Source organism: Protopterus annectens, chromosome 3.part0 (assembly GCF_019279795.1).
Source record: "Protopterus annectens isolate FY-2018-M chromosome 3.part0, PAN1.0, whole genome shotgun sequence".
NCBI classification, from domain to species: domain Eukaryota; kingdom Metazoa; phylum Chordata; order Ceratodontiformes; family Protopteridae; genus Protopterus; species Protopterus annectens.
In genome coordinates this window covers 903,005,000-903,032,643 of record NC_056731.1, presented here as the reverse complement: position 1 = coordinate 903,032,643, position 27,644 = coordinate 903,005,000, and the positions used below count along the sequence as shown (strand labels likewise).

The 27,644-nt window shown below is 40.8% G+C and overlaps 1 protein-coding gene across 1 annotated transcript in view; it reads right to left on the bottom strand.

Moving 5' to 3' along the window:
• The window catches only part of PRKDC (protein kinase, DNA-activated, catalytic subunit), a 4,917,417-nt gene that overhangs the window by 547,356 nt on the left and 4,342,417 nt on the right, over window positions 1-27,644 (bottom strand). The window contains exons 65-67 of the mRNA XM_044065724.1: window positions 23,918-24,092; window positions 21,275-21,465; window positions 4,805-4,985 (exon numbers count right to left, since the gene is read on the bottom strand). Of these exons, the coding sequence (XP_043921659.1) occupies window positions 4,805-4,985; window positions 21,275-21,465; window positions 23,918-24,092 (547 nt within the window). The remainder of the gene's footprint in view (window positions 1-4,804; window positions 4,986-21,274; window positions 21,466-23,917; window positions 24,093-27,644) is intronic.

Here is a 27,644-nt window from a genome sequence, read left to right as displayed (position 1 = left end):
TGAAGTTGTGCTGGGACAACAGAAGAGGCACTAGAGGTAGGATCCATGGTGGGGAATGTGTCAGGCTCTTCAGGAGCGGATACCAGTGTTGTCTTGGCCAATCTGGAGCAATGAGAATCATTTTCGGCCACTCTGCTCTGGCTTTTAATAGAACTTTTGGCAGCAGAGGGAAAGGCGGAAAGGCATAGACTGTCAACGTTGTCCAATTGAAAGAGAGCTTTCCAGGCCTGTGGATGATAGGTCCTTGAACAAAATTTTTTCAATTGGTAATTTCTGTGGGTAGCAAAGAGATCTATGTCTGGCTGTCCCCATGCCTGAGTTATCTTTGCGAAAACTTGAGGATGCAACTTCCATTTGTGTGGATCTGTCATATTTCTGCTTAGGCTGTCTGCCAGTGTGTTTTCCTTCCCTGGCAGGAATTGTGCCTGAAGTTGGATTTGCAATTCCAGAGCTGTGTTCCATAGGGTCATGGCTAGTCTGCACAGGGGGTATGAATGAGTTCCCCCTTGTTTGTTTATGTACCACACCACTGTGGTGTTGTCTGCCCTTATCAATAGCTGGCCTGGATGCAGTAGGTCTTTGAAGGCCATAATAGCATTTTGCACTGCTAGCATTTCCTTTTGGTTGATGTGTAGGTGCTTCTCTTTTTGGGACCATTTTCCCTGAATGCACTGATCTGTCATGTGTGCCCCCAGGCGTAGTCCGAGGCGTCTGTTGTGATGATTTGAGTTGCTTGAGGTACGCAGAAAGGGAGACCTATGTTTCTTTGGCATGCTTGAGCCCACCACAGAAATTCCTTTTGAAGACATGGAATGAGTGGTATAATTGTTTCCAAACTGTGGCTGTGTTGAGACCATACGTTTTTTAGGTACCATTGAAGTTTCCTCATATGCAGCTTTGCACATGGGATCAGAAGGATGCAAGATGCCATGAATCCCAGAGCCTGCAGGACTTTCCTTGCAGTCAGCCTGGTGTAGGTTGCCATTTTGCTGAAGTATTGAGATAGTTGCCCTTGTTTGTCTGGCGTGAGGTAGGCCATCTGGGTGGTTGTATTCAAGCTGGCACCCAGGGAAATTTTTTTTTGAGAGGGTATTAGTTTTGACTTATTTTTGTTGACTGTGTATTCTAGAAAGTTCAACAGTTTTATTACAAACGCCAGGTGTTTCAGAAGTATGTCCTTGCTGTCCACTTGGATCAGGCAGTCGTCCAGATATGGGTATATTTGTATTCCTTGAAGTCTGCAGAATGCAATTACTGATGCCAGGCATTTCGTAAACACTCTGGGCGCAGTAGATAAGCCAAAGGACGATGCAGAGAATTGATAATGGGTTGAACCTGCAAGAAATCTGAGGTATCTCCTGCAATCTTGTCTGATAGGGACATGTAGGTATGCCTCCTTGAGGTCCAATGTCACCAGCCAAGACTCCTTTGCCCAGCATAGAAAGAAGTTGCTGTAATGTGAGCATCTTGAATTTTGGTACCTGTAAGTATGTGTTTAGGATGGATAGGTCTAAAATAGGTCTCCAATCTTTGTCTTTCCTTGGTACCAGGAATAGTCTGGAATAAAACCCTTGACCTTGTTCTTTTGCAGGTACCTCTTGAATTGCTTTCATGTCCATGAGAGCTGAAATTTGTTTTTGTGCCTCTGCCCTTTGATTTTGTGGCAGGTTTGGCATGCCTCTCATTTTCGGAAGGGTGTGAAAGTGGAATCTGTAGCTTCTGTCTATAATGTCCAGAATCCATTTGTCTTTTGTGACAATATGCCAATTTTTTGAGAATAATGCCAGTTTTCCGCCCAAAGGTGCTGCCATTAGAGCTTTGCTTGGCAGGTAAAGGGGGAAGTCATTGTGTCTGCTTTCTGAATGACTGTGATCTATCTTCTCCACCTCTTGGGGTTGGTGCTTGCCATTGTCTGGCTCTGAATGATCCTTGAGGTTGCCCTCTACCCCTCGGGCGCCTGTATCTGCCTCTTTGAGGTCTGTCCGTGGCTGGAAAGGACCAATTTTTTGAAGGCCAGTTTCTGCTGAAACATGGAGGTTGTACCTGCAGGAAATCTTTCACTGTTTGCATTGATCTCGCTTTTTCCTCCATTTTCTTTAGTACCTCTTCAGCTTTAACACCAAACAATACATCTTTTTGAAGAGGTGCATCTAGTAATTTAGCTTTGACATGATCTGGCAAGGCTTGCTCTTTGAGCTGGGCCTAAGCAAGGAATACAGAAAGAGTGGAAATCCTTATGCGGTATTTGCTTCCCACATGAAATGCAATTAATAACTTTGTCTGACATCGGTCTGAGGCAAGTAAAGTTTCCCCAACGGGGTACTTAGCTTTCAAGAAGACTTCGGCTGAAATATTTTCGTAAATCTCAGGAGCTGGCCGACCGGCACTTGCGAACTGCTTCTGCTTTGGGCACCGGGCAGCAAGAAAGACTAAAGAAGATGGCGTCGGCTGGCTCTTTTATACCCCTGCCGCACTGACGTCAGGGAAGAAGCGACGACAACCGATGCCGGACCTAGACTTTGGAATTCGGCCAAACGAGGACCCGCCTGATGGCAGGATAACCCATATGTTATGACTGCAGCTGTATGCAAGATGAACATCAAGCAAACTGTGAATTATTAAAAAAAAAAAAATAAGCAAAATGGTGAACAAATCTAAAGCATGACTGGATAATCTTTTATAAAATGTAGCAAAAATGTAATGATGTTAAATAATGAAAATATGCCTCTCCTGTATTTTCTTAAAGAACAGATGATCAGTAATTAACTGCTCGACAGTAAATGTCTGAATTCAATATATGCTCGAGACTACTGGGCACTGATCTGGGGAGTTTCTCCCTTTCTGGTTGTTGTACAACCATGAAGTTCATATTAAAATAAGAGGATGTGCCCCCCCCCCCCCCACACACACACACACACACAAAAAAAAGCGGTTTCTTTCAATCTCAGCCCTTGGATACCATGTTTTGTGTTTCATACAGTCGTGATTGACAAAAGTATTTTCAAATAATCTACTCTTGATCTTACATAGTGGATGCCAGAAAATATTCAACTTTCAGAAATATGCAAGGAAAAGTACAGAAAGTGAAGCAAGGAAGGTAAAACTGAAACTGTTAGAAAGTTAAAACAAAATCTGAACAAATGTAATTTAAAACAAAATCTGAACAGATGCAGTTTAAAACAAAGGAAGGAGGCTGCAGATTGTTTACGAGTCTTCCAATTTAGGCACATTTAAATACTTAAACGTTGCTTCCTCTAATCTGGGGTTGCCCAACCCAGTCTTGCCACTCTGTCATATGGATAGCCTTGGGATTCATTATCCGCCCTAGTTGTTGATTTTGATGTACTGTAAAAACAGAAGTACTTTGTCAGGTCCAGATTAAAGCAAATATTTTTGAAGTGCATTTAACAGCTCCTCTATTCTCTGTCCTTTTCTCTCAGTTTCACTCTATCACTTCCCAGTGTAGCATCTTGGCACCCACTGTTATCCTTCTTTCTTTCTTATTTTTAAAGGACCGCAAGGTCAACAATTCCAGATGTTATCCCCACACACCTCTCCAGCCCTTGATGTCTCTCAAAGTGATGACCCTCGTGGCCTTCTAAATAAGTTTTAACTGTTTCATATTGACTTCTTGAAAGAAACTACAGAACTGTACACAATGTTCTAGATGTGGTCTTCACAGCATATGACAAAGTGGGAGTATAACCTCACTATCTCTAGAGTTGATGTCCCACAGAATAAATCCCAACACTTTGGGTTGCTTCAGCTGCCCTTTCTACTTGTGTCTGAGGATTCCTCTCAGGTCCTCTTCAGCTGCTGTCTCTACTTGATTAACTGTGCTTACCAGCAATCAGCATTTGATTTGACCACTCAGCACATTCATTTTACAAAAGCAACAGCCAGTCACAGGATACTATCACTCAGGCAATGAGCAAGACTTTTTTTCTTTATGCAGCTTACCCCAGCACCCAATTCAGCAATCCTGTTGAGTGAAATGCTTACAGTGTCCAACCCTTTGAGCATACACACCAAGTGTGCCTTCGTCCACATCTATAATACATGCTCTTTGGTGAGACTGCATACCTGGTCCTGTAGTGCACTGCTTACAGCACCCATTGTCAAATGTCAGCTATGTAGGCTCTATCCATCTCCAGGATGAGTCAACCAATGACAGTCACTCTCACCTGCCTTGGATGGCTACTCGAGCTCCAGGATTACTAAAAGTTCTGGGGTCATCTGGGCAGCAGCCAGGGGTAGACTTTAACAATACCATAACCCATACACGACTTTCAATCTGACATTTAAAATGCCTAACTTCATTTATCTGTAATAAAACCCAAGTGCAATCTCTCTGCCAACCTGAAAGGCTTCAAGACCCCTTTTCAAGTGTTTCCCTACTCTTGGACTATGGCCCTAAATTCTGAGTCATCTGTAAACAGATTCACTCTACTAGTCATAAGATATGCAACAATGATGGCTACCAACTTACTTCTGAACTATTTACTGTAAAGCAACACATAGCTTTAAACTCAATGATTACATCTAGAGCCATCTAAGATCAGTCTTGATGGGTGGTGGAGAGAGGTGAAAAAATGCAGGTATTGAGGGGCTGTTCACAGTCCTTTTTATGGAAGTTCCTCCTGAATCAGTGATGATAGCAGATACTTGAGAAAAGAAGTGGACAAATGCAAATGTTGGTGACGGGAAGCTAGCTTTGAAATCAGATGTCCTGATTATTTAAAACCCAAAGAGAATATACATACAAAACTAACAAAAAATGATGCACTACAATATCGTAACTTACCATTACGTTTTTCTTCCTTCTCACGAAGTCGCTTATCACAGAACTCTGCCAGTGACATATAAGCCTCAATAGCTCCAGCTGTATCCATGTAGTCTACAGCGCGCGACTGTACTACTTCCTCTGCTTTTCTGGCAGCAACCTTCAGGTAATTAAGAGCTTTTCGGTACATGCCAGTTGCAACCTACAGGACACGACACCATTTCAATTAAACATTTTGACTGAGCAAAAAAATAAAATAAATAAAACAATGACCAGCATTTAGAATCAGCTGATGTTGAAGCACACACATTGAAATGAATTTAATTATCATTTACTGTTCAGAGTACTGCTACACATGGAATGCAGTTTGGGAATGGAAACAGCCACCTCTTTCAAAAAACTCTCTTCATAGATTAAAAGAATAAACAACATTATCTTCCTGATTACAGCAGTAGCACAAGAATCATTAGGAAGGCTGATGACAACAATCTTCTTTAACTGTGGGAGTATACAAGCTGTAATTTTATTTTGTGCTAAAAGACATGTTCATCAGTATGTGTGCATGCAGTGTGGTAGTTTTGGTAGGCCTCGTATTTGCAGCATGTCTCCAAACTGCAATTTTCTGAATTTTTCTTTTTTTTTTTTGGTAAACCATTTTACTTCTTAGCCAGACAAGGGTAATTATTTGCAGCCTAAAATCAAAAACGCCAATAAAAAGCTAACCCTTCCCTATTGCTCTATCCTCCCAAAGATTATATTTCAGCAAACAAGTTCAGTCTGCAAGAGAACAGAATCCTTTTTAACGCATACTTCTAAATACTTCATTGTATCATGTCCCCATAAATATGGGTATTGTTGAACCAATTCATGTGTGGGTAACACAGTTTACACTAAAAGCCTTTGTTTTGTCTTCATTAGTTTTATATCCCCCCAAAAAAGAAGAAAAGAAAATATTAAACCGCAACAGGTAGACTGCCCCATGAACCACTTTATTTGATAAAATACAAAAGCACTTTCGTCCACCATGTGGACTTCATCAGAATAAAAGTAAAAAGCAAAAGCTCCCCCAAAACCTTACTGGATGGTCAATTAATGACAGCACGTTAAATAATTAATAAGTTAAAAACCACCCATGGGTCAGGGAAGAAATCACAAGATCAAATAACATTGAACGTAAAAATATAAGTACTACAAACAAGTTACATAATACAATAGGCTTAAAATCAATCACAAATATAGAGATGCGTTTTAACCGCAAAACACTTCTAATGGGTACAATATCATTAAAACCATGCCCGATGGTTGAATTAAGCTGTAGTCGTCACCTTAACTCTTTCCACTCTACTATATCCTTCCAAGGACCCCCCAGAACTGTAACCCGCATACTAATGTATAACGATGACTTACGTGCACATAAATTTAAATCTATGAGTGCTGTTTATTTTAAAGTGCTTAAAAAAGGCATTGCACTCATCTTTCTTGTTAATGCCATATATGTGTTGTTCTTAATGGTTGTTCGGTTTTCCCAATATAGAAACATTGAGCCACAAACAATTCCTCAAGGCAAGGTTAAGTAAGGACCATAGCCTTACCATAATTACCTAAAGGCTTTCAGTGTGTGTCACCAACCATTAATAAAGTTCCCTTTTCCAAGTACAGGTATAAAAAAATGGACTATTCTTGCTTAATGACTTCATCAACAATCACATTAATAAAGTTAGGTGGATACCGACGTATTTCAAACATCATCTTAAGTTTAGAGGTCTTTTGTAAAAATATCCGTTTTATTCTATTACTGTAGTCAAATGTTTGCCTCCCCTCCGCAAAACCACACATATTCATATCAATTTTGGCAACATCTTTGCTATTGTTTAGCTAGTATAAACATAAAGATTTAATAATTATAGTTTAAAATTGAAATGCACCTATAAGAAGCTAGGTCTGATGAGTCTTTGTCGTCTTTATATATTACAACCACCACAGCTTCCTTCGAGGATGTTGGTGCTTCCCCTCCTTTTAAAATGCTGTTAAAAAAGACTTTAAAATTGTTATTACTTTCTTCCCCTCCTAGCTTCCAAACGTCCACAGGAATACCATCTACTCCCGGAGACTTTCCTGCAGATTGATTATATGTCACTGTTTTACAACATTTCCTCCTATCTTAACTGTTAATTGCTAAGCCTCATTTACCACTAACCTTGCAACTTAAGTCTTCCTGATTTCCATATTCCTCTGCTTTATACAAATTTTCATTAAATGTCTGAAATATCTCTAATACCAGTACAGGATTTCTGGTCATTTTTCTTTTTATATATCACCCAAGTCTACTCTGTATTGCCTAAGTCATAGTGATAACAGTTTTTGTGCTCTAAAGGTATCAAAAAAAAGTTGCTTAATAGCAATCTTTCTAAACCCATGGATATTATCCAGGTAGTCCCTTGCACTTTGCAGTTACACCTCTTCTTGTTCTGACATTCCCTTTATGTTGCAATACTTTAAAAACTTTGTCAGCCCCTTCAAATATTTTTGTTACTTTTTAACCCTATCTCTTATTTCTACTTTATTTGTAAAATCCACTTTCATTTTATCCCACTAACTAGCTGTGACTTCTTTTTTTAAGCAAGAAACATTTTTATTAAATCATCTGACACATAGGCAGTGACATTTCTATAAATGATAACCCATACTAACATAATTATAGTTGCAAACATTATACATTACTTATAACCTATCCAGTAATTGTCAAACATTACATAGCTCATGCAACTCCTGACTTCTTTTAAACCTTGTTCCTCCCGTACATGTATTGTTCCCACAATTCTCATTTTTCTATGTAATTTCCTCCCACTCTTTTCTAAAGGTATCAATTCCAGTTGTTTTAACTCTATTGCTATATTCACTACCCCAACACAGCAGGTTTAGACTTTGATTTCCATTTTCCAGTAATTGCTTTCTTGAACAGTTTTTTTTTTATTTGAGTATCTCTCTAACACTTTGTTGTTTTTGAAATTTAAGAAACGTTTTGGGAATGACAATCGAATTCCCGGATGTTGCTATATTTATCAATGAGCATTTTATGACTGACATTATACTTTATAAAAAAAAACTGTTAAAAGGGATGCCTATTTGCACCGTAGTAGCATACACCCACAACATATGTTCAACAATGTTGTCAGAAATCAGATGCTGGGGGTTGTTAGGGTGAATACTCTGGACTCAAATATGGATATCCAGTTGGGCACTATGGCATCCAGTTTTAAAAGCAGGGGTTACAAAGTATGTGACTTTGATTCTGCTGTGATGGAGGCCAAGCAGTTATGTCACACATTAGAAAAGCCGCTCTTTTCTTGTTAGCATAATGGTGGGAGCAAGAATAAAAACAAGAACGGTAATGAGCCCAGGTGTCTTAACATTTAATAAAAATACCAAGGCAGTTAGAGAGATTATAAGCAGGCACTGGCACATCCTTACAGATATTCCAGGGCTGAGAAGCGTGATCAACATTGGACATAAACGTAGTGCCAATCTAAAACAGCTCCTGTGTTACAAAGAACCACAAACATTTTTACATATGGAGATGGTTATAAAAAAGGCACCTATAGATGTGGTTGATGTGTTTTGCAAATATATTAATATGAGTAAGACATTCAAACATCCCTTACATGGAAAATAATTTACAGTAAATGTATATGGCAATTGTGAATCTAAACATTTAGTATATCTTGTGACCAATGTAACGCTTATTACGTTGGCTAAACAAATCAGAAACATAAGGGGTGTATCTGAAATTAAAATGGAGATACCTACACAAATGCACTTTATAAGCATCAAGCAGAGAGAGGAGCTAATCAGGATTTTACGTTTTTAGTTTTAAACATTATTCATGAATCCCTGAGAGGTGGAAGTATAGTACATGCTACAGAAATGAGTGAATATCAGTGGATTTTACATTTGAGAGCACCCATTCCTCCTGGTTTGAATGCCTCTATATCTTTAAAACCCTATTTATGGCAATTGCAGAAACAGGTTTAATTAATTGTTGTGTCATATAATTTAAAACTGTATAAAAAGGACTGGTTTTACTATTGTAGCATTATGCCTGAAGAAGCCATACTGGTGAAAGTTTTATTTCCGTTTTTAAACTGTTTTAGTGTTTTAAAGTGTTTCATTAAAGCTAAGTTACTGTATCCTACCTTGGTTTCATGATTTTAAATGTAGTTGGGAAACTATTAGAATAAAAAGAAGGCTTAGTAATGGGGGGGGGGGGTGCAGGACTGGTTTGTTGACAGGTATATTTTTAAGGGGCTTTTAAACAGTAGATAGGATGAAATATTTCTGATGTTTACAGGCTGTACTGGTCTTATTGAGGAAGTGAGCAGCACTTAATGTAGCATGAATTAAATTTGGCATGATTTATCTGTGAAAGAACAGGGATTTTGTTTACCAGGATGAGTACGTTTGATTGCTGACCAAAACTATTTGGGAGCTTTGTTGTGGTTTTGCTGTAGAGTAGTATAGTAGCTTTATTTAGCCTATAGAATACTACTCTTAGTTAGGCTGCAGAAGTGCAAGTATTGTTGCTCGTTGCTGTTTTTTCTAAATGGTAGTTTTCCATGTTTTCTCTGTTGTGCATCAGTTTTATTATACCTGGCATAAGCCAAAGTTCATGTTTTGATCCAAATCTTTCTGCAGTGGAGTGCAAGGGAGTTTCCTATGGAGAGGAGGCTTTGTTGAAGTGAGTTACCTCATCATTTAAAGGTAGCTTCCAGTTGCTATGCATAAGGACAAACGTAATTTTCCTTATCAAATTAGACTGCATTTGTGTGTTTTATTTGGATTTTTTTATGAATTTTAGTGTATTTCCATATGGCAAAGACCAGATCATGACCACTAATTGTGTCAGGATAGTTCTTGCATAGGTAATGTCTTTGGGACTGGATGTCAGCATCCAGTCCAAGATAATTTCATTTCCAGTAACTATCTGTACTTGTGATTATATGGATTAGCTGTCTTAATCCACACATATTGGTAGTGCGGTGAGCAGTTTTATAAGTACACCTGTCCCAATCAATATTAAGGGAACATAGGATTATTGCTTCAAGAGATATACTTGTAGTTAGCCAGGATGACTTGCCCTCATATGTTGGTATGTCTACACTATGAGGTACATGAAGGGTTACTCTATATAATGATTTTTTTAGTTGAAGAGTAGTTACTAGGCTTTCCACATTACTGATGTTTGGTGTTTGAATGTAGTACTCACCCAGGTTAAAAGCCTTTAAAAATAAAATGGATGGAATACCACCACTTTTACTAGTGGGCTCATTAGGGACAAAGTTGAAGAAATACTGCCTACTTGCTACATTGCATGTGTGTGTGCTTAAGCCAGGTTTCTATTATAGGTTCATAGGTGTACACTAGGTTAACGACCATTAGGGCTCTTATAAACCTAGGTGTGCAGCTGAACCTTTAATGCAGTTTTGCCATGGAGTAGGACAGATATCTAGTTATGCAGGTCTGTTATTTTGCTCTGCATACTAAACACAATTGCAGGGCAGTGTTAATCTAGAAGGGCTGCTCTACTAAGGTGCATTAAGATTGTTCAAGCCAGTATTATGTATGGTAGGTCCTTGGCAAGAGTCAATGTACCAACATTTTAGAAGTAATTTGGGTTTAAGTTTATAATGGTGTTTAGATTTCTGCAGTAAGGTTTGGCTATATCTGGTTTGTTTAATTCTAGAGGCTTGTTTTGTTAGTAGATATTTTAATATTAACAGGCCAACTGTGTAAGATCTGAATATCTGGGAGGTTAACCATCTAGTTTTTGACTGAGTACTTGCCTGTAAGTGTAAGACTAATAATAGCCTAATGTATTGTTAGCTGTGATAGTTGGTGAGTAGAGGAAGAAAAATAATATATCAAGTTGTATTATTTCATACAAGTACCTTTTGCAGGTATATTATTGTGTACCTCATAAATCCAGAAAAGGACATCTCAGAGGTGTGGAACATTTTGAGACCGTTTCAAGTCTTTTAGGAAAAGAAAATTAATGAATTTAAAACAAAAGTTATAGCCACAAATTACATACCTACACATTAATTGGTTCAGCAACACTCATTTATGGGGACCTGATAATAAGAAGTATTTAGGGATGTAGATTAAAAGGCTTCTATTATGGCAGCTAAGGATATATGGGAAGAAACCAAACAAAAGATAAAAAAAAAATAGGAAACTGGAAATTGTATCTTACTATCCATATCCATAAACAAGCAGTAAAAAATGTTTTGAGTCCCTTTAGTTTTGCATACAGGCCAGGAATATTGTTATCAACCAGAGGAGAAGTTGTGAGGAATAATTAATAAAGACTTGAAAGGATTTATCTGGGAGGGAAATAAGGCAATAATTAAGTGGGATAAGTTAATCTTTTCAATACAACAAGGTGGGGTTTAGGATTACCTGATCTGAATGGATATTTTAGAGGTACACAGTTAAGGCTCATACACATAACAGAAGCAGAAGGATAGAATTCAGAATGGAAAGGGATGATGACGAAGCAAGGGGGCATTCAAGAAATAAAGAGACAGTGGGATTTTGGATGCAGCTCCTTGAGAAAAAAAAATAACCATAGAAAATATTACATTTGTAAAGTAGCAAAAAGTATTCTAAGAACTAAACCAACATGAGAATGGAGAAAGAAGATTTTTGCCAATAGGGATGACAGCAAGTAGGGTATAGAAAATGCACAAGAGAAAGCTATAATTTACTGGAAAAATATGGCAAAGGAACTAAGGTATTAGGAAGAAATAACTAAAGATGGAAAGGTAATAGAGTGCAATGAGGCTAAGACGACATTTGGACTGCAGGCTACAGATTGCCTTCTCTACCAGGGATTGATATCAGAGTACAGGCCAAAAGAAATGGATATGGGAGTCTTAAGTGAAACACAATGTGGTAGAGGTTTTAGTTGAATCTAGAACAGAAACTGCTACTAAAAAAGGGAAAATTGACAGGGCATTTAAAATATTCCATGATTACTATAAGAATCAGTCAGAGAAAGTTAGACAAGACTGGGAAGACAGACTGGAAAAGCATTTACAACAGAACAATGGGAAGACATATGCATATGTCCCAAGTATGCAACAAAGGTCAGAAGGTTTAGGATCTTTACTTGGAAGTGTTTACATAGCTATTATTTCTCAAGCAGACCTCAAAGAATTTTTTTTTCAGGTAGTAAATTTTGGAGGTGTGATCGGGAAGAAAGAGGTAACTGGGAACATATCTCCTGGGAGTGTAATAAGTTGGCAGATTTTAAAAATTCCCTAAATAGTAATTTACCAGAAATATTGGGTGAGCAAATGGCTATAAAAAAGGAAATGACTCGTGCTGGGACACAGGATCTAAACTGCCTGGCATAGTAAGGTTTTGTTGCATTTAATTCTGCTGGCTGCCAAAAAGCAATTACTAGAAAAAGAAAAAAAAAAGTCTAAACCAACCATATTTGAAGAACTGGATATTACACAAAGGAAATAAAAGAACTGGAAGAGGAGATACTTAGAAAAGAGAAGGAGCACATTACACAGAAATACATGGAAACTATAAGAAAAATACACGCAAAATAATGAGGAGAAGCGAGGTTTAAGGGAAGGCAGGAAATCAATTTATGTACTGTTGGACTGAGATAGAAGGAAAAATGATACACAATGTATAATGTACATAAATGGAAAAACAATTTGGTATTTTTTTCTTTTCTGTTAATGTATGTTTACCTATGTCTTAAGTGATAATTTAATAAAGGTGTTTAATAAAGTACTGTTTGTAGTTAGGTTGCCTTTGCTTTGCCACCTTAGTGGAGCAGAATGATTCGTGTTTTTCCTAATGTAATGGTGAAGGGTGATCATGGCGACTGATGGATTGAAAGTAAATAAGCAACTTATGTACAACTTCTAGTATATATGCAGTTATTAGTTATACATGTATTTAAAATGCTTTCCTGTATTTCCTTATTTATTTTGGTTTACTGGAGTAGTGTAATGATCAGTGCTGACCATTTTCAGACACAACCCAGATTAGCAAATCACAAGGTAAAAGTACCATGTACAATAGAGAAAGTCAATGTTTTAATGTACAAGAACATTATTTTCATAGAATGTGAACCGACTAAAACTAGAGAATGGCATTATCAGTTTAATGTAAAGAAACTATTTTTTAAGTAGAACATGCTGTATTGCAAGACACAGTGTAAGGCATAGAAAGGATGATTTGTATGTGTGTCTGACAGAGAGAAAGAGAGAGAGAGGGATAGATTAGTTAAGTAAATCAGAATATTGTTTAGTCTTTCTGCTTTTTACATTATGTACAATATACAAACTATTAGCTCTTGGGGAAAGAAATGGAGGATGTGAGAGATTTGAGTGAAAGAAAGGAGAATATCAGTTAGTGCAGCAGGTTAATGCTGACGTGCTCTGTGGCAAAGGTGCAGGATTCAGCAATACCCCCAACAACACCGTCAACCTCAACTTCCATACAGGTTTTGTACTACGTGAATGGAGAACAGCTACAGTCATTCCTCTGCATAAGAGAGGACATTCCACAGACCTATGCAATCACAGACAAGTCTCACCAGCTATACATGCAAATCCATGGAAATACTTATGGAACTAATCAATTAGAACATGAGGAACCTTGAAACACCGGACCCATCTCAGCCTGGATTCATCACACGTAGGTCATGCTTACTCAGCCTGGTGGATTGTTTTGAAAAAGTCACCAAGGCAATGTATGAAAGCAATATGATATACACTGCATACCTCGACCTGGCCAAAGCCTTTGACTCAATTTCCCACTCAGGTATAGTAGAAAAGCTAAATAAACTGGGAATACACTCATGTTACCTGCTAGATTTCAAACTGGCTGACCAATAGGATGCAGGAAATAAAAATGGGAGGCGTTACCCCCATAAAGAGACCAGTCAGCAGTAGAGTCCCCCATGATTCTGTGCTGGGACCTCTCCTGTCTGGCATCTATACAAAAAGGCACTCTGCGCTTGAATGAGTTAAAAAAAATCAAGATATAATAATGGAAAAAGGAAAACAAAGATACTGGTTTTATTTTGGAGAATGATTGACAAATTAAATAAAATACGAGATGAAAAAAGTTATGCAACAATGAATGTCATATGCATATAAAAGACTTAGCTGTATTTAACTCAGAATGTGAGAGAAAATGGGTCATGGCAGAAGCTGCAAGACTCAAAAACTCCACAGTTGGAAAAGGTTAGAGAGGATAGGACCATGTACAGATTGCATACAAAGTTGATGTACTATGTAAGATACAGGATGAAAAGTTTACAAAACTGCAAATTACATCAGAAGAATTTAAATGTCAAGAAAGATTCATGTTTTAGGGGGAGATAAAGATCTGTTCTGGTTATTTTAAATACATTTTAAACTGGTTGTGTTTACTTAAAACATAAAATAAATTAAGCAAACTGCTTTTTGGTTTACAGATGTAATTTTGATGTTTCACTGAATTAGTGGACAGTAACTTCCTTACTTTTTTATTAAGTATCATGGCTCTTTAAAATCCATCTGAGCTATCACCAACTCAGGCATATGGGACCTTTGTTTAACATTTCTGAAGGACAGCATCCCCAATTATATTGTACTAGTGCGTCACTGTCTGAACATTAATCCAAGCCCCTGCAGTGGGACACAGCACAGTGTTTTGGACCTTCCTGCCACTAGAGGTGTGTGCGCTACCCCCTGAACCACTGTTTTAACTATACTTAAGTGCTGTGAACTATTCAGTTATGCTCATTAAATGAAGGAAGCTACAGTTTTCAAACCGGATGTGTGACTGGAGAATCACCTTCTGAATTCTGTGTGGAAATAGTCTGATGTGTTCTACTGAACCAGAAAACTGATGGTTATGAAATGAATGAACTACAAACTTAGTGATATGCTTGTTTGTGTATTCAATTAATAACTGGGTGGGAAAGAGGTGCTTCTTTTCAGGGGGAGAGCAACAGTGTTACCCTAAAGGACTTGTAGAGAATCATATACTTCTTGGAGACTGAGGAAATAAAATCCAATAGTACAGGATGAAACCGGACTACACTGTAGATGGTGAAGGAGATTCCCAAAAAGATCCAGGTGCTAAAGTTACATGGCAGGATACCAGGAAAATCATACGAGAACAGGTCCTGCAAGAATCAGTGAGGAAACAAAATCATTTTCTGAGGGTGTATATGAAGGAAGATGCTTTAAAAAAAATAAGGCAATGGTTCTTAAAAACAATGGCCAGAAATAGGTAATACAAAACCATCATACAAGATAATTCTAGACTATATTCTGACTACAGACCTTATGAGTACAAACAAGGGAGGAAGCCTGCAATAAGCACATCAGTAATCCCAATATAGGTAACAGCAAGTTAGCAGAGAAGTCAAAACACGTTCTACTGGCAATCTGAAAAGTAAAGGCCATATTGGGTCGAAGCTGACTATGGAATAGGCAAGACTACAAGCATATCTGTTTTTTGTAACGAGGAACAGCTCACGAGACACTGTCTAAGAAATGTCTGTATGCTAATAAGTAGGAAAGAAAGTGCGATGTAGTATGACCACCCCTTTTTCTTCTCACAAAACATAACTGCAGATGTGGCTTGGCAAGCAGTTCCAACCATTACTAATACAAGGAAAACTAAGAATGGACAATCACCCGCACCAGATTTTAAAAATGAAATAAAAACAAGAAAAAAAATCCTGAGACACTGTTTTCTTATCCACATGTTTGGATATATTTTTGATGATGTCATGATTTTTTTTACTATTTTATGAGCTGAGTTTATCTTGTACTCAATCTTGATAAAGTGCTGATATGAAGGAAAGTACAGTTGTATACACTTACTATAAATGCAGATGTTGAGTGTATTCACTGTTGCAGTCATCACCTGTGAGTTATCCCTGCTGTGGTAGCCCTCGTTTGGCCCGAATACCAGAATCAATGTTTTTCTGCATCAGCTGCTGTCACCTGTTGACTGACGTCAGGTCGTCAGTGCTATAAAGCAAGGCAGCTGACACCATTACATCAATTTTTCTTGCTCTAACCACTCAGAAGCCCCGGAAAATATGTCAAAGGGGTCCTGGTGGTTAACAACCACCCCAAGAAGCTTATGTCTCCCTAACGAAAGAGGATATAAGGGGAAGGAGGGAGGGAATCCAAGACTGCAACAGTGAATACACTCAAACATCTACATTTATGGTAAGTGTACACAACTGTACTATGTTCTTCATGCTTCACTGTTGCAGTCATCACCTGTGAGAGGATTCCCAAAGCTGAAGAGAGTGGTAGCAGGATTAGTTAGAGACCTAGGCATGGGTAAGCAAGCACTGCAGAGGCAAACCCTGCCCTAGCCTTAGAGAAAAGAGGAAGGTGGTAATGCTTTGTAAAGGTATGGACCACGGTCCAGGTGGCAGCTTCCAAGACGTCCCTGGTGGGAACTCCTCTGAGGAACACTATGAAAGTGGAGGCTGCCCTAGTGGAATGGGTATGAACAGACTTTAGGGGAGGTTTCCCATCAAATCTGTAGCAGAAATGGATACAGTGTGATATCCATTTGGAGATCGTCTGCTTGGAAATGGGCCTCCCCTCTGCCCCTAGGATAAGACGGACAAGACGTTAGTCCATTTTTCTGAAGGGTTTAGTGTGGTCCAGGTAGTATCTGAGCTGTCTGTGCACGTCTAGAGAGTGCAGAATTCTTTCCCCCTTGTTTTGAGGGTTAGGGAAGAAGGTGGGCAGATGAATGGCTTGGTTGAGAGTCACATTAGATACCACCTTGGGCATAAAGGAGGGGCTTAGTCCTAATGAAGACCCTGTCTGCATGGAAAATGATAAAGGGCTCAATGGCCATCAGTGCCTGAAGTTCAGAACTGCTTCTGGCTGAAGTGATAGCTAGCAAAAAAGCAGTTTTCCAGGAGAGGAATTTCAGTTCTGCTGAAGCAGCAAGTTCAAAGTGTGGTAAGGTTAGTTTTTCCAAAACATAATTAAGATCACAGGCTGGCGTGGGAGGCCTTCTGGGAGGTCTGATATTAGAAGCCCCTCTGAGGAAATGAGAGAACAGGGGCTGGTCTGTATTAAAATGAGTTGAAATGGCCGAGGAGTGGATTTTAACAGAAGAGGAGGAGAGGCCACTATTGAGTAATTCTGCTAGATAGTCCAGGATAAGAGGGACAAAAGGTTGTGAGGAACTAGCCCCTCTGGACTGGCACCAGGATCAGAATCTTTTCCATTTCCCTGCATAAGATTTTATGGTGCTGGGCCTTCTGGCCTCTGTGATGATGGCTAACCCACTCTCTTACCTTGGGAGTAGCAGCCATGCTAATAGCTTGAGAGTCTGCAAATCTGGGTGCAGCATTTTCCCCCTTGCTTGAGTCAAGAGGTTTGGGATCTGGGGAAGCTGCCTGAGAAGATGTGATGTCAGGCTGTGTAGCAAGGGGTACCAATTTTGCCTGGTCCAATCTGGAGCAATGAGGATGACCTTGGCTCCCTCTTCCCTTATCTTGATGAGTACCTTGGGAATAAAAGGCAGAGGGGGGAATGCGTACACAAAGAGGGAGTTCCAGGGGAAGGTCAAGGCATCCATCTTCCATGTCAGGTGGTGATACTCCCTGGTGCTAAATTTCTTTAGCTGATGGCTGAGGTGCAAAGCAAAGAGAACCACCTCCAGATTTCCCCACACTTGAGTGGCTTGCACAAATATCTTTTTGTAGAGCTGCCATTCGCTGGGGTCCATTAAGTGTCTGTTTAAGTGGTCTGCCAGGGTGTTGTTGATCCCTGGTAGGTATTGGGCTATTAGGTGTAATGCCAGAGGTTCATGGCTAGCCTGCACAGGGGATAAGATTGTGTCCCTCCCTGTTTGTTGATGTACCACATTACTGTGGTGATATCTGTTTTGATAAGAACTCCTGGCCTGAGATGGGGATGGAAGGATGTCAGAGCCTTTTGCACTGCAATCATTTCCTTCTTGTTGATATGCAAGGGAAGGTGATGGGCATCCCAAAGACCTTGGGTGCACCTGCCTGCTTGGTGGGCACCTCAAGCGATGTCTGAGGTGTCGGTGGTGATGTTCTCCCTGGTAGGGTGGTGGATGAAGGGTAGACCCTGGTTCTTGGCACAGGCCTCTGCCCACCAGAGAAACTCAGCCCTTATACAGGGGATCAGAGGGAGAGAGGTCTTTAGAGGCTGTGAGTGTTGACACCAAATGTTCTTTAGATACCACTGAAGTGTCCTCATGTGAAGCCTGGCCACAGGAATTCGAAGGATACAAGAAGCCATGTACCCCAAGACTTGCAGGAGAACTTCCTTGCTATGAGGTGACTTTTGGACACCAGCTCGGTAAAGTATTGAGGCAGAAAGCTCTGCTTTTCTGAGGACAGGAAGGCCATTTGGGATGCTGTCCAGCAGTGCTCCCAGGAAAATTATCTTTCTGAAAGGAGTTTGCTTTGATTTCTTCTCGTTGATGGTGAACCCCAAGGAAGTTAGGAGGGTTTTGACAAAGTGTAGAGTCCTGCAGCAGCTTTTCTTTGCTCTCTGCCTGAATGCGGCAGTCATCCAGATAAGGGTAAATCTGTATATTTTTCTGTCTGCAAAATGCTACAGCCGAGGCCAAACATTTAGTGGAAACCCTGAGAGCAGTAGATAAGCCAAAGGGAAGAGCAAAGAACTGAAAGTGCTGTAAGCCTACTCTGAAACGCAGGAATTTCCTTCAAGACTCTCTTATGGGGATATGGAGGTATGCATCTTTTAGGTCCAGTGTCACTAACCAAGCATTTTTTGTCAGCATAGTCAGCAGCTGCTGTAGGGTTAGCATTTTGAATTTGGGAACCACCAGGGATGTGTTCAGAATGGACAGATCCAGGATGGGGTGCCAATTGCCCTCTTTTCTGGGAACAAGGAAAAGTCTGGAATAAAAGCCTTTGTCAGCTTGTTCTGCAGGAAGAGGTTCTATTGCCCCCTGGGTTATGAGAGTTTGGACTTGTTTTAATGCTCTGCCCAGTAATTGGGAGGTAAGTCTGGGTACCCTCTGGGAATTGGGAGTTCGTTGAAAGTGAATTTCTATCCCTGAAAAATAATCTTTAAGACCCACTGGTCCTTGGTTACAGACGGCCAGTTTTCTTTGCAGAGGGACAGCCTCCCTCTGAGCTTTTGAGTGAAAGGAGGGCTGGGGGGGTGGGAGTCATTGAGAGTTTTTGCCATAGAGGGATGGCTTAGAACTCCCTGCCTTAGAGGCGGACGCAGTCCACTGTTTGGTGATCTGTTGTCCCTGTTGTGGGGACCTGGGTGGCCTGTCCCTGCGGGGCTTAGCTTGCCCTTGTCTGCTAGTAGGAGGAAAGGACCAGTGCTTAGAGGGAAAATTCCTGCTGAATCTAGGAGGTTGAACCTGAAACAAATCTTTTACTGTTTGCATAGATTCTGCTTTGCCTTCCATCTTTTTAAGCACCTCTTCTGTTTTTTCTCCAAACAAGCGGTCTTTATCCAAAAGTGCATCAATTAATTTATACTTGACATGATCAGGTGAAGGTAGTTTCTTCAACCATGCAGGTCTCCTAATGACAGATCCAGACACTGCTGCCCTGCTAGAGGCTTCTAGTGCATCATATCCACAGTGTAAAGAGTGCCTTGCCACTTGACAAATACAGTCCAATAATCTGCTAACTCCTTAGAATTGGCACAGTCAGGAAAAGTAGAAATCATTTGCTTTAATAGTTCCAAAGTGGGCTGTTGATATTTTAACATATGGAACTGACAACTGAGAGCTCGGATAGCCAAGGTTGCAGAGGTGTAAACTTTTTTACTCCATCTGTCCAGAGCCCTGGCATCCTTATCAGAAGGAGTAGGGTTCTTTGCAGAACTAGCCCTGGCTCCCTTGGGACCCTGTGCAATGACCTCAGAGTCTGAATCAGGATTTCTGTACAGGTATTTGAGTGTGTCTGGTACTCTGTAATACCTGTATGGTTTACTGGAAGCAGGTGATACGGCGTCCGGGGCTAAACTGGATTCATGAAAAACATCATCTACCATTTCTAAAATAGGGGGAATGGCAAGGGTTCTGTACTGGGGTAGGTCTAGAAATTCTCTTAGCATTTTCTTATGCTGAGGAAATCCTGAGATTCCCATTGGAAATGTTCCCTGAGGGTGTGGAGGGTTTCCCCAAAGGAGAGGTCTTCTGGTGGGGAGGCAGAAGGGAAGAATTCCTCTGCATCTGAATCCTCATAAGCAGTAAGAAGTTGTTGTTCCTCTTCAAAATATAAATAATCTGATTTCTCAGAATCTTGCTCTGTCAATAGTTCAGGAGAAGGGTGTCTTTTCCTTTAAGAAGTTGTGGTTTGACTGCCCCTGATAAGTGAAATAAGATCCTCTGCCATCTTAAGCATCAGGGCCTGGGGTGGGAGTAAGATGGTCTCGGGTTAAAGAGGGCACAGAACCAGCAATGGGCGACGTCGTGGTCTAGGCATAAACAAGTGACGCAGTATGAATGGAAGCCTTGGTGTGGGATCTGCTTTCCACAGGTGAGACAATCGTTAACTTTTTCGGACATCAGTTAGTGCATCCCCAACAGGGTACTTAACTTTAGACATTTTCAGCTGTGATCCGAGCTCTGGTAGTGACCGACCGGCACACTTGCGAACTGCTTCTGCTACGGGCTCCACAGCAAGAAAGACTGGTGTAACGGCATGAGCTGCCTTCCTTTATAGCACTGACAACTTGACGTCAGTCTACAGGCGACAGCAGCTGATGCAGAAAAACAATGACTCTGATATTTGGGCCGGCCGAGGGCTACCACAGCAGGGATAACCTATAGGTGATGACTGCAACAGTGAAACACGAAGAACATTGACCTGGTGGATTTTAATGTTTTTCTTGTTAATGCAAAGAAAATATCTCAGTCTTTCACATAGGGTGCAGGTGACCCAAGTTCAAACAGCAACATGCGCACCTGTAGGAGCTGGCCATAGAGGAGGGGAGTAAGCTATCAATGCTGGGTTATCCATCCTGAAGTCAGGAAGGCGGCTCTGACTTGCCCCAAGGGTGCCACCTGGCAGGAGCGCTGCCTGTTACCTACTGGAGTTCAAGCCTGCCAAGTCCACTATGACACAATGCATTTACACTATGCCTCCCTTCAGCTACGGAGTGCAGTCACGCTATGTAGCTGAAGGGAGGCATGCTTCCCCTGAGGAAATAGTGATGGTGAAGCCTGGTGGAGCTGCCGAGGTGGGGGGTGCTGTTACCCAATATATAAATGCAGAACACGAAGATATTATTTTGTAGCACTGAACACTCATTTCAAAAACTATTATTTGCTTAACAAAGAGAGTGTCACACTTTGTATTGTATTCTCGAAAACTGAGTATTTAAGAATTTGGTAACAGTATCTTAAAAAAAAAAATCAGAAAGAACTTAGAGCACTCACTGTTATCCTTTATTAAAATACCTGCTCAGCAGATGCTGTTGTAGTTCCAGAGCTTTCCAGCAACTGATTAACTTTGTTCTGTTCAATGCTCTCTAGTGAAGTAGGGTCCTTATTGACTGCATTGCCAATGATGTGGTATGTGGTGCCTAGCAAAATGTTGTGGTCTCTGAGGGCCCAAGAATTTTTGTTTAGATAGTCTTGCTTGCTTTCCTCTGTTAAAAGCAGAGCGAGAGAATGTTTTTCACTACAAAAAAAACAAGTTGTTTAAAACAGACAAAACTAAAAAATACTATTTTAATAAGCTGCAGCTTGTAACTCCATGTTTCTAAAGTTCTAACCAAACAGCAAGGACGAATTCAGCTTGTCTGTAGTCACAGTTCACAGACCAAATAAAGTGCAAATTAGGGCCAAGTTTATATCCTTCCATTCATTTTCTAATACCTGCTTCATCCTATATAGGTATGTAGTAAAATACAGCCTATGCTGGCAAACAAGTAAAATCCATGGAATTAAATATGCCAAGCATGAAGCCATTGCATACATACTCCCACATATACTAAGTAGGTGCTTGTAGACAGTTGAGAAGATGGCCAGTTCAGCATGTCATTTGTGTGTGCATGTGAGAAAGGGGATCATCACAGAGGGGCCTAGTCTTCTGGAAAAAAAAATAAGTATTTCAAGAGCTATTTTACATTATTAATGGTTTTACAGTTTTAAATGTAATTCACTACTCATGATACACAAGTTCCAAGGTCACAAAAACTGGGGAAAAGAGAACATCTGCGCGTCATTCACTGTTTACATGGTACATGCAAACATTTTAGAAAAGTATTACTGATTGTCATGGTTTAAGCCTCCAAACAATGAAAGCAGTTAAATAATGCAATGGCAATAAATCAGGCACATAGCACTTTACAATGAACATATTGTTCAAAAACGTAAACACAGTACTTTCAACTAATAAATCAGGCACATAGCACTTTACAATGAACATATTGTTCAAAAACGTAAACACAGTACTTTCAACTACAGTATCTTCAAATACAACCCACCAACACACACTATATCATCTGCAACAAGTCATCCACTTCACATTTACTTCAGAAGACAAGCCTGCACTGGTGGCATGGCAGGGTGAAACCCTGACTATAGCCCAGGTGACCCAAGTATAAGCTGTGGCTTGGGCACTTCATTAAGCAGGCAGGAAGAACAGATGTGCATATCTATAGGTTCACAGAAGGTTACTAGACTAACGGCCCTACAGCCTTTACAAGTGTAGTCGTATCCCTCCCCCCCCCAATAGATGCCCCATTTGTCAGCAGTCAAGTGAGGAAATCTCGCCTGAGAGGGAAGGATGGTGGTACCTGCCTGGCTCACACCACTGCTGTAAAGACAGGGCCTCAGCTGAAAAACACTGCCTCTCATGAAGCAGACAGCCAGCATTAGAAATGTATGGATGTGGCCAGCCAAGACAGTGACAGTAACTCTTGTCATCACATCAAGGGAGAGAATGCTGGTATGAAATAAGGGACAAAGGCAGCCCTTGTGGTGGAACAAGTGCTTGCATCACCAACAAGGGCAGGGTTAGACCATAAAAGTGTAAAAAGCTCTTGTAGCCAAGATGGCGGCAAGTGCGCAAAGTACCCTCACAGCTATCTTAGAAAGGGTATGTTTAAATGAGGAGAGGCTTAATGGTAGCAGGCATGGGGCAAAAAAATTATGCGCACATGCACAGCACACAAAATTAAACAGAAGTATGCATGCTTATGAGTAAAAATGCAAGAAAACAGATGACATGATTTCTATACTGCATAAAAATATTTTCATTTATTAATGATTACACTACTAGAAAACTGGATTTTCACCATCAGCCCATTTTCAGTGAACAGTCATCGAAAAGGATCTGAGAATGCAAATGGGTATTGTCCAAGTCAGTATATGCCAGACTTAGCTATCTACCTGAATAAATATGGGGCAGTTCATACAAAGATGCTAAGGTATATAAAATTAATAAGAAAAAAAAAACATCTGCAAGCTCAGTGATGCAGAAGGACCACTCTTGCCAGGCTGGATGATGGTCTTGATTTGTTGAATGGCTGGCCAGGCAGAATGAGGACTGAGTGAAAGAAGTCCAGTTCATTTCTCTTTAGGGAAGAGAGTCAGGACTTTCACACTATTTGTGATCCCCTGGGAAGGGTTTGGGATGTTGCAGCTAGCATGCAGAACAAACGAGATATGCACAGAAACATTCACCACTGGGAATGCATATGGAAGCATTCTTGTGCTTTCTGCTCTAACACTGTTATGGCTCTTATGAGAAAAGGGGCTAAAACTGGAAAAAAAAGCAAATATAAAACTCTCATACTTAGAACATGGCAGGAAATAGGACCCTGATAACCTGCAATTATCTCATCAGGGAACAAACGGTCATGACAGACAAAAAAAATTAAGTTCTAGTCACCGGAAGTCAGTGATGGGAACCAATTCCCACACACACAAAAAAAACACATACACACAACACAAAATACATATTTTTAAAATGTTTAGAAAAGCTACCTAGCATAATGCATCTCATTTTGTATAAGCTTTAAACTTTTGAATGCTGCAAAAGAATGCAATGCAAAAAATAAAAACAGAACACACATTTATCAAAGATGTACCTACCTAGCAATGGAATAGTTTTGATGACAGTTGAGATTTGCTCAGAGCTGCTCTGGTTCTGGCAGCGATTATGAATAAACCGGCTGTAACTGTGCACCCACTTTATCAGCCAGTCATCTCTGGACTTCGACTCTCTGTGTAATTCTTTCAGGAGTTTTGTTGCCACCGGAAAATTATTCTAAAATACAGAATGAAACACTAATGGAATAAAGTGCACAGACAAGAGATGAAAATGCTATGCTGCTACTTGATGTCATTTTTATTCAAGTTAGAGATGTTCTGGGGAGTCCTATATGACTGATGGTGAACACCAACACTAAATGAGAAGCTGAAATTATATACAGAGCTCTGAAAGAAAAGGAGGGGGCTACTTTAAATGTTAAGAAAACATTGAATAGTTAATACTTGGGAAGAAATTTGCAGACTCCAGAGTTAGAACGTTTAGCAGCACTGTACACAAAAGAGGAACCGACCCAAAAAAAAATAAAGGAGCTGCTTACATAGTCTCGTGCAGATATGTGAGAGGGCACATAACATTATCCAGGCATCCTGCACCAGCAGAGGCATGAATCTCTGGAGTACTGCCATTTAGAACTTGATGCACTGAATGTGCTCTTTGAAGCCTATGAAGTTCAGGGTGGGAGAGACGCCATCTAGCCACATACAAACAGAGGCCCAGTTCCAAAACAGGTACAGCCACAAAGCAGTGGATACTGGGCTTGTTTCAAGAGCTCTGTGGAAACAGCTGTGTATCAATGTGGGGCCCTTTTTGGAGGTCGGATGGTGAGGTGAGAGCCTAAGAGCTCTAAAACACAGTGTCGTGTCAGCATCAAAATCAAGAATCACCTGGCCCTTCTTCATGGTTCACCCAGACAGCAGATAATAATCTGCTTACTCCAAGGACAAACCTAGACATCAGCACTGTTTGTGTGTTGGGGCAGAAGAGTCATCCTCTTGTTTGACTTTGCTGGCATCACCACTGGGACAAGACTCTGCGATACTGGAGTACTTTCTCTTGGTCTGTAAGCATTCTTGAGGAAAAGGGGACTCTGAGATTTTGGCTCCAGGTCTGCTTCCTCCTGAAGAGGTCATATACAAAGTCTTGTAAAGATTCAAGGCTTCAGAGAGCACCACTGCAATACCAGCCTAGCTCTTACCACACTTTTCAGTCACCAAACCAGAACCGAAACACTAAAGGTGGAGGAGTGTCCATATTCACCAAGGATAGTCACACCACCAGGCTAGTTGCCCAACAACATGCATCTGAAATGCTCCAGGTGCAACCAACACTAGGTAAGACTGCAATCCAAATTGTAGCTTGCTACAAATCCCCCACCATGCCCCAAGATTCTCACTACACCTTTCTAAACATACTGGAAAATATTAAGATACAACCAAACACCCTAATATTGGGTGATTTCAACTACCCTGCAATTAACTGGGAAAACTACTCGGGTACCAACACTTTTGCCGAACGGTTCTTGGAATTCATAAATTCCAACACCCTCGATCAACTAATCCATAGTCCCACCAGGGGCTCCAATATCCTGGACCTGGTCATTACCAACATGGGAAATCGATGCTCCACACCAGTGGTCACCCCCTCGTTGGTTAAGTCTGACCATAAGCTAATCACCCTTAACATTCCCATCCCACCCCCACCCCCCAAGTAAGGAAACCTCCATAACAAACTTCTCCAAAGCCAACTTCATGCTACTCGAGTCAGAAGTGACAAACTTCATGACATCCATGCAGACGGGAACTGAAAGTTCGACTGCTGAATCCTACACTAAGGCACTGTACGAGCACATCCACTCATGCATGAATCGTGCCATCCCAAATAGAACCAAGATGCTCTCCTCCAAAAAAAGGAAGCCAATCTGGTGGTCCCCTGCCATAAACAAACTTTACAACAAAAGGAGGAAACTGCTGCAGAAAAGAAGAAAATCCCAGGATGCAAAAAACTCCCTTACCAGCCTCAGTAAGAAGCTGAGATCCCTCATAAAATCCTCCAAAGCTAGTTATGAAAATAAAATTGCCAAAGATTCCAAACACAACCACAAGGCATTCTATAACCATGTCAAGAATCTAAATGGCAATGCTCAGATCTGCTCTGAGCTACAACAGAATGGCATTAAATATACTGATCCCAAGGATATTGCCAATATCCTGGCAGATCAATTCAGTGTCAACTACACCCCCTCTCACCCCCTAAACAGCCCATCTCAATACTGGAAGATTGCCAAATTCCAGTAATAATGGCCTCAGAGGTAAAAAGCACACTCTCCAAAGCTAAGAACACAGCATCCATGGGACCAGATGACATCCCAGGCTGTGTATTACATGAACTACAAAATGTACTGGCACCTCACCTAAGTGTCATGTTTAATCATAGCCTCACCTCGGGATTCGTGCCCACTGAGTGGTGCACAGCTACAGTTATCCCACTCTACAAGGGGGGATCCACCTTGGATCCCGGGAACTGCCACCCCACCAGTCTGATGAGCCTGATCTGCAAGGCCATGGAACATATCATCATGGAACTTATAAACAAAGACATTGGCAACCTTGAAACACTGGACCCCACCCAGTTTGGGTTCATGAAGGGCCGATCTTTTCTCCTGAACCTGACTGACTTCTTAGAATCAGTCTCCAGAGCCATGGATGAGGGTAAGGTGGTTCACACAGCCTATCTGGACCTCGCCAAGGCCTTTGACACCATCCCCCACTCTGGAATCATAGACAGACTTACTAAGCTGGGCATTAATCCCTACGTCACTCGATGGGTTGCCAACTGGCTTACTGATAGAACCCACACTGTAAAAGTAGCTGACTCCAAATCCAGCTCCAGACAAGTGACAAGTGGAGTACCTCAGGGTTCAGTCTTGGCACCGCTCGTTTGGCATCTACTTCTCTGAAGTACAGGCCAACACAAAGGGACTCTGGCTAACAAAGTTTGCAGATGACTGCAAACTGGGAGCCATTATTGAATCCCCAAATTATGTGGATACTCTACAAAAGGGCCTTACAGAAACAGATGCTTGGTGCCAGAGCCATGGGCTCAAGTGCAATGCCAAGAAATGTATAGTTATCCCCTTTGGGAAAAAACATGTACCCATGAATTACCACATAGGTGGCAGTACACTAAACACCGAAAGTGTGATAAGAGACTTAGGGACACAGGTGTACAGTGGTCTCACCTTCGATAACCACAATGCCACAACAGTCAGGAAATCCTTCTATGTGGCACACCTCATCACTAAGGGCTTTTCATCCAGAAAAAAAGGAGGTCATTGTCCCACTGTACTCATCCCTCATTAGACCCATTCTAGAATACAATGCCCCATTTGGTATGTACCTCTCAAGACATCTGCAACAACTGGAAAGGCCGCAGAAATCCTTCACTAAAAGAATCACAGGCCTAAAGCAGATGCCCTACGCTGACCGCCTTAAAAAGCTCCAGCTATACTCTGTCGCATATCATCTACTCAGAGGCGATCTCTACTTAACATACAAGGCCATGTCAAACCCAGAGCTGTTAGACATGCTACACTTAAAGAAATCCCAATCCCGCAGAGACACATGCTCCAGGGATCTAAACCTTGTCATCACAATAAACAAAACATGCTGGAGAGGTTCCTGACCCAGAGACTCCCCAGACGCTGGAATAGACTGCCCAGACATGTCAAGCAATGTGCCTCTTTGGGCCTCTTCAAAAGGAACCTTGACA